The sequence below is a fragment of the Chenopodium album genome, chromosome 27 (genome assembly GCF_948465745.1).
Source record: "Chenopodium album chromosome 27, dcCheAlbu1.1, whole genome shotgun sequence".
In the NCBI taxonomy this organism is placed as follows: Eukaryota; Viridiplantae; Streptophyta; class Magnoliopsida; order Caryophyllales; family Amaranthaceae; genus Chenopodium; species Chenopodium album.
The window spans coordinates 26,468,027-26,479,445 of NC_137860.1; the positions used below are offsets into that span (position 1 = coordinate 26,468,027).

The following is an 11,419-nucleotide window of genomic DNA, read 5'->3' on the forward strand; positions in this document are numbered from 1 at the left end:
AAAGAAATGATAAAATATAGTTTTAAGTTACCAAATATAGAAATAATGCATTTAAAAAAACACCCATAAAAGGAAAGTGATGTAAATAAAAAAAAGTAGGAAAAATTGCTCCCATTAATCTGAACTTTGCCTCATTCGCCGAAAATAATCCCAACTTTCGTTTATTATCTATCACTCCCAACTTTAGGGGGTATTAATTTTTGTTGCACCCAACAGGTCATCTAACCTGATGTAGCAGGTTAACTAGACACGTGTCAGCGTATGATTGGCTTAATTTTTTTTTTTGAAAAAAAAAACAAAAAAAAATTAAAAAAAACCCTACAAACCACCCACGCCCAGCGGCTGCCACCACACCCCCACCCCCACCCAGCGGAAAATCACCCCCACCCCCGAAAAACCCCTCCCTTGCTGCCGGAAACCACCGCCCAGCCTTCCCCCTACCTCGAAACCCACCCCTTCCCTGTCCCCGAAAACCCCTCCCCTACCCCCGAAAACCCCTCCCTCGTTCCCGGAAACCATCGCCCAGCACTCCTTCTTCCCTCGTTCCCGGGAACCACCTCCCAGCCCACCTTCCTACTTCCCTTTCCCCCAGCGCACTTCACACACTTCACCAACCTCCCTGCTTCCTTTTCCCTTCAACTCCACCAACATCCCGTTGCAACCACGACCACCAGCAAGGGCAGCAACAGCCTGCTTCTACCCAAAATCCCCCAAATCCTAACCCTTAACCCTAACATTCGAAACACTACAAAAACGGCGACGAAATCAGCCACCAACGGCCGAAATTGGCCGATAAAGGGATGAAATCAACCATTTAACCCCAACATCGACTGATTTCGGCCATTTGTGCCCAATTTTGGTGGTCGATTTTGGGGAGGGGGTTGTTTTATGGTGGGGAAACAGTCGTGTAGGTGTGGTGGCTGGCCATTTTCGGCCATTGTAGTGGTCGATTTGGCTGGCTGCTGGGCTGCGTGAGGGGAGAGTGTGCGCTGGTGGTGGTGGTGTGGTTAGGAATGGCAACGGATCGGATTCGGGTCGGATTTGGCTAAATCCGAAAAGTCCGAGTCCGAATCCGATCCGACTCGTAATTTTCGGATCCGAATCTGGTCCGTTTATACGGACCTCCGAAATGATCCAATTAATTTTTTTATTTTGTAATGTCATATACCTATATTGCTTGTATTGTCATACATGGTAAGTATAATTATAACATATTTAAATAATGTACTAAGTTACATAACAAAATTTTGCTACAAACAAGCAAACAATTGTCCCAAGTTATAAAGCATATGCTCATAGTCTCGGATTCGGACTCCATCGGACTTTGCGTAGGGTCCAAGTCCGATCCGCCTCCTATTCGGATTCAGATCTATTTTATCGAATTCGGATTCGGACTAATTTTAAACGGATTCGAATCGGATTTTTTTTCTTCGGATTGGATCGGATTCGAATCGAACTCGGATTAAATTGCCATCCCTAGGTGTGGTGGTGGAGGTGGGGCTGGTGCTGGATTAGTTTTAGGAAATTAATTTTTTTTTTGTTTTTATTATTTTTTTTTATTTTTTTTTTCCAACCAATTACATAATGACACGTGTGCAAAAAAAAATTCAATTCACAAATGTTAACCTGATAAACCGGTTTCAGGTAAATTGGGTGCAATAGAAATGAATACCCCCTAAAGTTGGGAGTGACAGATAATAAACGAAAGTTGGGATTAATTTCGGCGGAGGAGGCAAAGTTCAGATTAATGGAAGCAATTTTTCCAAAAAAGTAAGGAGTAATAAACTAATCTTTTAACTACTCCATTATTAAAATAAAATATTGCTGACATCATCAATCTTTAAACTATCCTTTATACAATACTCTCACATTAAAAATCTTACCTCCAATTCTATGTGTGATGTCATCAATTATTAGTGATTTTTTTATTTTAATTTTTATTTTTAATCTACACTTTTGACTTCAATGCATTAGTGTCTTTTAAAATTCAGTTTACCAAGTTTCTCTACAAAATTATAGTTTTACATACCTAATTTGTTTAATGAATGATCGTGGTTTTATTATTTTTATTTTCCTTAAAGGTAATTTTTATTTATATCTAATTCAAATCTTCATGTACAATGTATTGCAACAGAATATAGTACCTCCGTTAACTTTTAGTTGCAACTTTAGGGTATTATTTGTGAGATTTAAAATATTTCAAAGTTGCTACTAAAAACGGAGGCAGTACAAGAAATATTAATTCTAACCTTGCATCGCACTAGATTAACCTATTAATGTTAATATATACCCACTTTTTTTTAAAGCAATATGTACTCACTTTATTGTGCCTAAAATTTTAGTTAATGCTTGGAAATTATTTTGGGGCATCGTACCTTTGATTAATTTGACACACCTTTATTTAAGATGAGCATTGTAAATAATGTTAAGGGCTATATAAGAGATTTTAGAGGCCCATGGAAAAAATATATATTGGCCCTATGAACATTATTTCCACACAATTTTATCGATTATTCCACAGCTATTATAACCAACACCACTTTATTTTAGGAATTTTTGTGAAAAACTACCTTAATTATAAAAGTCATTTTTTGTGAAAAACTACCTCATTAAAAAAATGTTGTAAGAATCTACCTTTTAAACAATGAATGTTGTAATAAACTATCTTATGATTTTCCGATTAATGTTGTAAAAAGCTACCTTTTGCCCAAATTATTGCATTGACTAAGAGATGTTTAATGACCCATTTTCAATCATTTATTTCTCGTTTTCCACCCAATTTCTCCATGGACCATGGCCCCCTTATAAACCCCTAATTCCCCTTCTCTTTCATTGTTAAATTAAGCATATGGTAACAACTCACAACATTTAGTTTTTATTTTACTCTATTCTAAAACTTCCTAATGAACCCGAGAAAGAAATTAGCGACAACTTATGTACCGATATACCATAGAAAAATTTATGCAGCGAGGTAAGAGCTACAAACGCACCTCTTGAGAGAGTCAAGGGCATCTAATATTATGTGCGATTGTAACACCTTAAAAAATTCGGAGGGAGTATAGCTCCATTGATATTTTTATGGGATTGTCACACACACTTGATTAAATCATGCGAACAGTACAACAAATGAACAAAGAGTATCATCACAATACAATAATTTTAAAGTAGAATTGAAGTAGCTACTTTGTAGCAGCCTATTAGATGACTACATACAACATTTATTGATTTATACGCGATAGTCATAGATCATGGTTTGATCTAATTGGCATATACCACCAAACCGCTCACTGCAGGAGTTCTAGCAACAAGTACCAGCATCACAAGTTTCTCCTGAAGCACCGCAATCAAACGAATATTTGCCAATGTTACCTAGCAACCGCCTATTATCCGAACTCTGGGTGGCTGCCGCACCAGTGGCCACCATCATGACAACGACGACTATGAGCAGCAGTAGTAACCTGACAATCCTGACCCAGACCCGATGACCCGAAATTGACCCAAAAACACTGACCCGAAACCCGAATTGAGCCGACCCGACACCCAAAGTGACCCGACCCAAATTTGACCCAACCCGAAATTGACCAGAAGTGTTTGACCCGAACAAACCCAATACCCGAAATTGACCCGAACAAACTTGATAATGACCTGAACAGACCAATACTCGAAATATCCCGAACTAAAGTCACCTTTTAATTGAACAAAAAATGTCTTGTGCCAAATATAACTCAATTTATTCATCTTCAACCTTAGCTAAGCTTATAAACTGAAATATACTGCATAAAATTATTATTTGAGCTTGATCCACAAATGAAACAACCCGAATATGACCCGACCACATTTTGACTAACCCGAACATACTTGACCCGAAATTGACTCGACCCGAACATACCCGACCCCAAATTGACCCGACCCGAACTCGACTCGATACTTGACCCGAAGTTGAACCGAAACCCGAATCGACCCGACCCGAATGTTAGTTGATCCGAAATGACCCGACCCGAAAGTGACCCGACCCAGACCCGACCCGAATAACCCATTTGCAAGGTCTATGTAGTAGTGGTACTATGAGCAGCAGTAGCAGTGGTGTTATAGTTGTTTTATTAGGGTTAACTTTTTGTCTTTAAATGTTAAATACGATCATATATTTCATGTCACTTATATTTATATGATAGTTTACTTTTTGTATTTTAATTAATAAATAAATGTCTTATTATATATTTTTATTAAACTTAATTTATATTTATAGATTAAAATTTATTTTTACTAATTTTCTATTATTTTTCTAATAAATTAAATATATCATAAATGGATCTTATTTTAAAGTACTTTTTAAAACGCATATTATGATGAAATTCGAACCAAGTTATCGATATTTATTAAAAAGTTATGATTAATTATATATATATGAAATATCAGAAGTATATCGATAATAAAATTCTATACAACATTTTTGTCAAAAAAAAAAATCTATCCAAATGGCATCATATCATTTATATGCGCCATAATAATATCTACTTTTTTGCCAACGTGGCTCGACACTTGGAAAAAAAAGTTAAAGGCCAAAAAGGTCGTAGTCTCGTGGCTAGACAGGAAACAATCCCAATCAGGCCATATTTATATTTAACATGTGAACCAAAAGACAGGAAACAAGAAAAATAAAAGGAAAAGTCAATCTCAAACAACAACCAATAATTAAGGAAATTAAAACAGAATGTGTAACGGAAGGTACACATAGCACACGATAATAATGAGCTCTACACCCGGCCTCAGCTTGTTGTAGAGTTAGTAAACATATGATCATATATATTGTGTATGATCATATACATACGATGGCATTTACAGGCATTGGTAAACTTCGGGTGAAAATGAAACTTGAGTGCAATCTAGGCCAGTGCCAGGGCAGCATTCAAAAACACCAGGGGTACATTCATGTCCAACGTGATCTTCACAAGTGCCCTCTTTGCATTTTTTACCAGATGCAAGTTCGACACAATTTAAGCCAGTGCAGCAATCGAAAAACCCTGGATAACACTCGTGGTCGTGGTGATCCTCACATGTGGTATCATCTTTACATTTGTACACATTGGTTGCAACTTGAACGCAATGCAAGTTTGGATTGGTTGAGCAACATAATTCGTTAGGAGTGGTACATAAATCATCATATGCTGCTGGACACGCGCCTTCTCCCGTATGAATTTGCAGCATCATCACTAATAACATTAAAAGAATTAGTAGTCATCATACAAATAACTTAACACATGCAAATTACTACATATTGAATGAATGAAGTGAAGAATGAAATACCTAATGCGAAAGTGGCAAGGGTAGCTAGCATGATTCTTTTCGAGTATGCCTTGTTCTCCATTTTTGGTAACTAACTTTGATTATGTTATCAAAACCTGTTTTTTTGTGATGTATGTACTCCAATACAATACAATACAATACAAAGAGAGAATTCTTGTTTTTGTGAGTTTCCTAGATATGTTTCTTGCTATTTATAGGAACTTTCTATTATTATAATTTTTTATTTTTTTCTCATTAGTACTCAACGAAAAGTTCATACTATGTCGCCACTATGTGTTATACATATTTCTTTATTTTATTTCATTCACTTATTTCTATAGAATATATATTATACATTTTTATTATGGATATACTCTTGATCTAGTCTGTATATATTATTATACCAAAAAATAAAATGTGTTTGGTTTCATTTTGTTGACATAAAATGTCGCTACAATGATGATATATAGTACCACAAATAAATAAATTGGTAATTACTTTGACTTTTTTTTTTTGTTTTAATTCGTTACTTAGTCCAAGTTGCAATAAATAATAAGGATAATGAGCACTTATTGGACATATAAAGTCTACTTATTTTTCACCACAGCTCGACATGTATACAATTTAGAGAAGAGATGATCTCACCTTTTTGTAGAATAGTGTAATTCTCCTTATTGGAGGCCTTCTCATTAATTCAATATATATTGGATTTACAACCTAGACATGAGAAACCAAATTACATAAGATATATCTTTACAGAATATTAACAAGATAATAATAACCTATTATCTAACACACCCTCGCAGTCGAAGCGGGAGGAAGTCGAATGCTGAGACTGTCTCTGAAATCTAAAAATAATTGGCGAGGTAAACCTGTTGTGAAAATGTCTGCGTACTGGTATGATGACGGAACATGTAAGACCTTGATCTCACCCAGGGCGATCTTGTTGCATACAAAATGTATGTCCATCTCAATGTGTTTGGTACGTTGATCCCGAATTGTACGAGACATGTTACTAATGGTGCGAGTAATTCGTTCGGCTTTGCCATTTTGAGAAGAAGTGTTTGGGCAAGAGAAACGGAAAAACATGCCATTATCCGCACAAAATTTATGAAAAGGGGATTTGTCGAATTCACGACAATTGTCACATTGAAATGTTTTTATGTCCTTTTCAAATTGAGTTTTAACATATGCTCGAAACTGTAGAAATAGGTGATGTCCATAAATACGCATGAATAATATCAAACGGTGAAAATTTAACTGAAGCAGATGGCTTAAAAGGTAGCCTTACATGTTTACCCAAGCACAAGAATAGCAAAAATGAGAGTTATCTGAGGGGCTTGTTGTTGATCCGTATATTGCGGCCCAGTATTGCTTTGAGCCTGCTGATTATTGTTGTTCCCACGCCCCTTTCCACGACCCTTGCTGCCGGATTTGCTGTTATTGCTGCCTCGACCTCTGCCACGGCCAGTCCGCTGCTGTTCGCCGGTCTGCTGTTGCTGCGTCGGTGGTGTGGTGGTTGAAGGTTGGGAATTGTGGGCAATGAGAGCTTGTTGACCATTTTCTTCTTGCTTGTTCTTCCTTGTCTCTTCCAAAATAAACATGGAACGAGCCTTGTGAAAGTTGGGTGTAGGCTCGGTTTGGGAAATTAATGCAGCGACGGTGTCGTACTTCCCTCTGGAAGACCCGCAACCAATTGAAGGACCATCTTGCGATCGGAAACCGGATTGTCAACGTTTTGCAATTGATTGGCAAGAATCTTAAGGTGCATACATTAATCGGACATATTAGCAAAATTCTCCAGCTTTGTGTTGCTAAACTGTTCCTCCAAATACACTGCTCGTGTGTGCTTGTTATCATGAAAAATTTCCTTGAGACGGTTCCATAATTCAAGTGCCGTAGCACCCGGTTTCATGATGGTGTGAATAAGGTCCTTGGATATGGATGCATAAAGCCAATTCTTCACGATGGCATCTAACCGCTTCCATGTTGCATCATCAATGTCCGACGGACGAGAAACCTCATCATCAATATGATCAAGCAAGTTGAAGGCACATGCTTGAATTTGGAAGAGTTCAGACCACGTAGTATAGTGGGCTTCCTGTTGATCTAGGACGACAGTCATAAGGTTTTTGATGCAGGTGGCGGCATAAGCCGGATGGAAGTTGTTGGATGGGGAAGGAGGAGGAGGTGGTGGAGGGGTATCATCACTTGCCATGGGAGAGAAGAGAAGCGGTTGTGATGAAGAGAGGGTGGTGGTGGACGGCTGGTGGTGGCCTCTAGGATCGTTTAGGGTTTTGTGAGAGAAAAAGAAAGAAAAAAAAAACCCTAGTAGGAATCTGATACCATGTAGAATAGTGTAATTCTCCTTATCGGAGGCCTTCATTCTCATTAATTCAATATATATAGGATTTACAATCTAGTCATGAGAAACCTAATTACACAAGATTTATCTTTACAGAATATTAACAAGATAATAATAACCTATTATCTAACACTTTTGTTACTTTAATAATGTTTTTAGATTGAATATTTATTTGAAAACTAAGTAAAAAAAGTGGAAAGAGGGTTGAATATGGAGGAAAAATAGTAATAAGAACATGGAAAATAGAAAAGGAACTACGGAAAAGTTGTTTTTTTTTTTTTACTATTATTGCGTTTTTTATAATTTTTCCATCAATAAAGCATGTAATGAGGGTCATTAGATCATTTTTTTAACACATCAAATTACTTTTCATCCTTCTCGTTATAAGGTCCTTCTCATTTTTTTTTACAAGAAGAAAAAAGAATTTCATTAATGAAATATGGTCAAACGACATTTACATATCATTCCTAAGAAAACAAGAATTCCAACACATGTACACACATCAAAACTAAATGCATCGTAGTTTTGATTAACAATCGCGTTAATAAAAAAACTTTATCTGAAGCAATACAATGTGTGAGTTCGCACTGTGTCGGCTTGAAATCCATAGATGCGTAGTCGTTTGAGTGAAAATGCTCATGTGGTCCTCCAGATTATTGAAGAGATTATAAAACCCTAGATCTTCAATTCTCGCCATACAAATATAAAAAGAAAAAAAAAACTTCAGAGAAAAATAATCATATTAAGGTTAAGATCTATTTAATGAAAGTAATTAAAAGGTTTGGGGCTTACCACCAGTAAATGCACCAGTGAAAGCCCTTACAAAGACTAACAATAGAGACCAAGATGAAAGAGATGGTAGTGATGGAGAAAATTAAACAGCAGGGAGAAGAGAAGAGAAAAACTTTCAAAAAAAATTGAAAAAACCTAGTAATGGAGGTTAGGAAAACACTTATTACAACGGAGAAACCCTAGAGGGTTTAAATAAAACCTTTCCAAGGAGAATAATCAGAGGAAACTCAACTATTATGATTCATAAGGTCCTTCTCATTTGACCCTAATATGTTGCTTTATTGTAGCAGTTTAGTCCAGGTTATGATTAGCTTTAATTTATTATAAATAAAATTTCCATTAAGAAATCGTCATTAATTTTAAATAAATTAAAGGAAAAAAATGGTTTAAATTCCCAAGTTTGAGTCATTTGCTTTTAGTAATCCCAATTTTGGATTGTTATGTAATAATCCGAACTTTATAGGGTGTTTGCTTTTATTGATCCCAAGTAACTTAGGTGTATAGTACTCCCTCTGTGTTTTTATTTTATTTATTTTTTTATTTTTTTTTATTTGCATCATTCATTCATTTGGGATTGCACAGAGTTTTAAGCGAATAATACTCCGTATAATTTTTTTTTGAGGGAATACTCCGTATAATATTGTAAGTGGGTGAATGAATTATTATAGCAAAAGTAAGATGGAGACCATAAAAGAGAAATTAAGTGAAAAATGATAGATATTTTTATTATTTAGGCGGGGACCATGAAAGAGAGAAATGATAAAATAATTTGAGTGGGGATTAAAGTAAGAGAAAGAAATGATAAAATATAGTTTTAAGTTACCAAATATAGAAATAATGCATTTAAAAAAACACCCATAAAAGGAAAGTGATGTAAATAAAAAAAAGTAGGAAAAATTGCTCCCATTAATCTGAACTTTGCCTCATTCGCCGAAAATAATCCCAACTTTCGTTTATTATCTATCACTCCCAACTTTAGGGGGTATTAATTTTTGTTGCACCCAACAGGTCATCTAACCTGATGTAGCAGGTTAACTAGACACGTGTCAGCGTATGATTGGCTTAATTTTTTTTTTTGAAAAAAAAAACAAAAAAAAATTAAAAAAAACCCTACAAACCACCCACGCCCAGCGGCTGCCACCACACCCCCACCCCCACCCAGCGGAAAATCACCCCCACCCCCGAAAAACCCCTCCCTTGCTGCCGGAAACCACCGCCCAGCCTTCCCCCTACCTCGAAACCCACCCCTTCCCTGTCCCCGAAAACCCCTCCCCTACCCCCGAAAACCCCTCCCTCGTTCCCGGAAACCATCGCCCAGCACTCCTTCTTCCCTCGTTCCCGGGAACCACCTCCCAGCCCACCTTCCTACTTCCCTTTCCCCCAGCGCACTTCACACACTTCACCAACCTCCCTGCTTCCTTTTCCCTTCAACTCCACCAACATCCCGTTGCAACCACTGCACGACCACCAGCAAGGGCAGCAACAGCCTGCTTCTACCCAAAATCCCCCAAATCCTAACCCTTAACCCTAACATTCGAAACACTACAAAAACGGCGACGAAATCAGCCACCAACGGCCGAAATTGGCCGATAAAGGGATGAAATCAACCATTTAACCCCAACATCGACTGATTTCGGCCATTTGTGCCCAATTTTGGTGGTCGATTTTGGGGAGGGGGTTGTTTTATGGTGGGGAAACAGTCGTGTAGGTGTGGTGGCTGGCCATTTTCGGCCATTGTAGTGGTCGATTTGGCTGGCTGCTGGGCTGCGTGAGGGGAGAGTGTGCGCTGGTGGTGGTGGTGTGGTTAGGAATGGCAACGGATCGGATTCGGGTCGGATTTGGCTAAATCCGAAAAGTCCGAGTCCGAATCCGATCCGACTCGTAATTTTCGGATCCGAATCTGGTCCGTTTATACGGACCTCCGAAATGATCCAATTAATTTTTTTATTTTGTAATGTCATATACCTATATTTCTTGTATTGTCATACATGGTAAGTATAATTATAACATATTTAAATAATGTACTAAGTTACATAACAAAATTTTGCTACAAACAAGCAAACAATTGTCCCAAGTTATAAAGCATATGCTCATAGTCTCGGATTCGGACTCCATCGGACTTTGCGTAGGGTCCAAGTCCGATCCGCCTCCTATTCGGATTCAGATCTATTTTATCGAATTCGGATTCGGACTAATTTTAAACGGATTCGAATCGGATTTTTTTTCTTCGGATTGGATCGGATTCGAATCGAACTCGGATTAAATTGCCATCCCTAGGTGTGGTGGTGGAGGTGGGGCTGGTGCTGGATTAGTTTTAGGAAATTAATTTTTTTTTTGTTTTTATTATTTTTTTTTATTTTTTTTTTCCAACCAATTACATAATGACACGTGTGCAAAAAAAAATTCAATTCACAAATGTTAACCTGATAAACCGGTTTCAGGTAAATTGGGTGCAATAGAAATGAATACCCCCTAAAGTTGGGAGTGACAGATAATAAACGAAAGTTGGGATTAATTTCGGCGGAGGAGGCAAAGTTCAGATTAATGGAAGCAATTTTTCCAAAAAAGTAAGGAGTAATAAACTAATCTTTTAACTACTCCATTATTAAAATAAAATATTGCTGACATCATCAATCTTTAAACTATCCTTTATACAATACTCTCACATTAAAAATCTTACCTCCAATTCTATGTGTGATGTCATCAATTATTAGTGATTTTTTTATTTTAATTTTTATTTTTAATCTACACTTTTGACTTCAATGCATTAGTGTCTTTTAAAATTCAGTTTACCAAGTTTCTCTACAAAATTATAGTTTTACATACCTAATTTGTTTAATGAATGATCGTGGTTTTATTATTTTTATTTTCCTTAAAGGTAATTTTTATTTATATCTAATTCAAATCTTCATGTACAATGTATTGCAACAGAATATAGTACCTCCGTTAACTTTTAGTTGCAACTTTAGGGTATTATTT

At 36.8% G+C, this 11,419-nt stretch overlaps 1 protein-coding gene across 1 annotated transcript; it reads right to left on the reverse strand.

The window, feature by feature from the left end:
- Window positions 1-7,057: 7,057 nt before the first annotated feature.
- Window positions 7,058-7,501, reverse strand: LOC145619873 (uncharacterized). The gene has a single exon (XM_081674562.1). The coding sequence runs from the start codon at window positions 7,499-7,501 to the stop codon at window positions 7,058-7,060; it is 444 nt and encodes a 147-aa protein (XP_081530688.1).
- Between the last annotated feature and the right edge of the window lie 3,918 nt (window positions 7,502-11,419).

Coding starts and splice junctions, on each gene's coding strand:
- LOC145619873 (XM_081674562.1), bottom strand. CDS start 7,501: ATGGCAAGTGATGATACCCCTCCACCACCTCCTCCTCCTTCCCCATCC.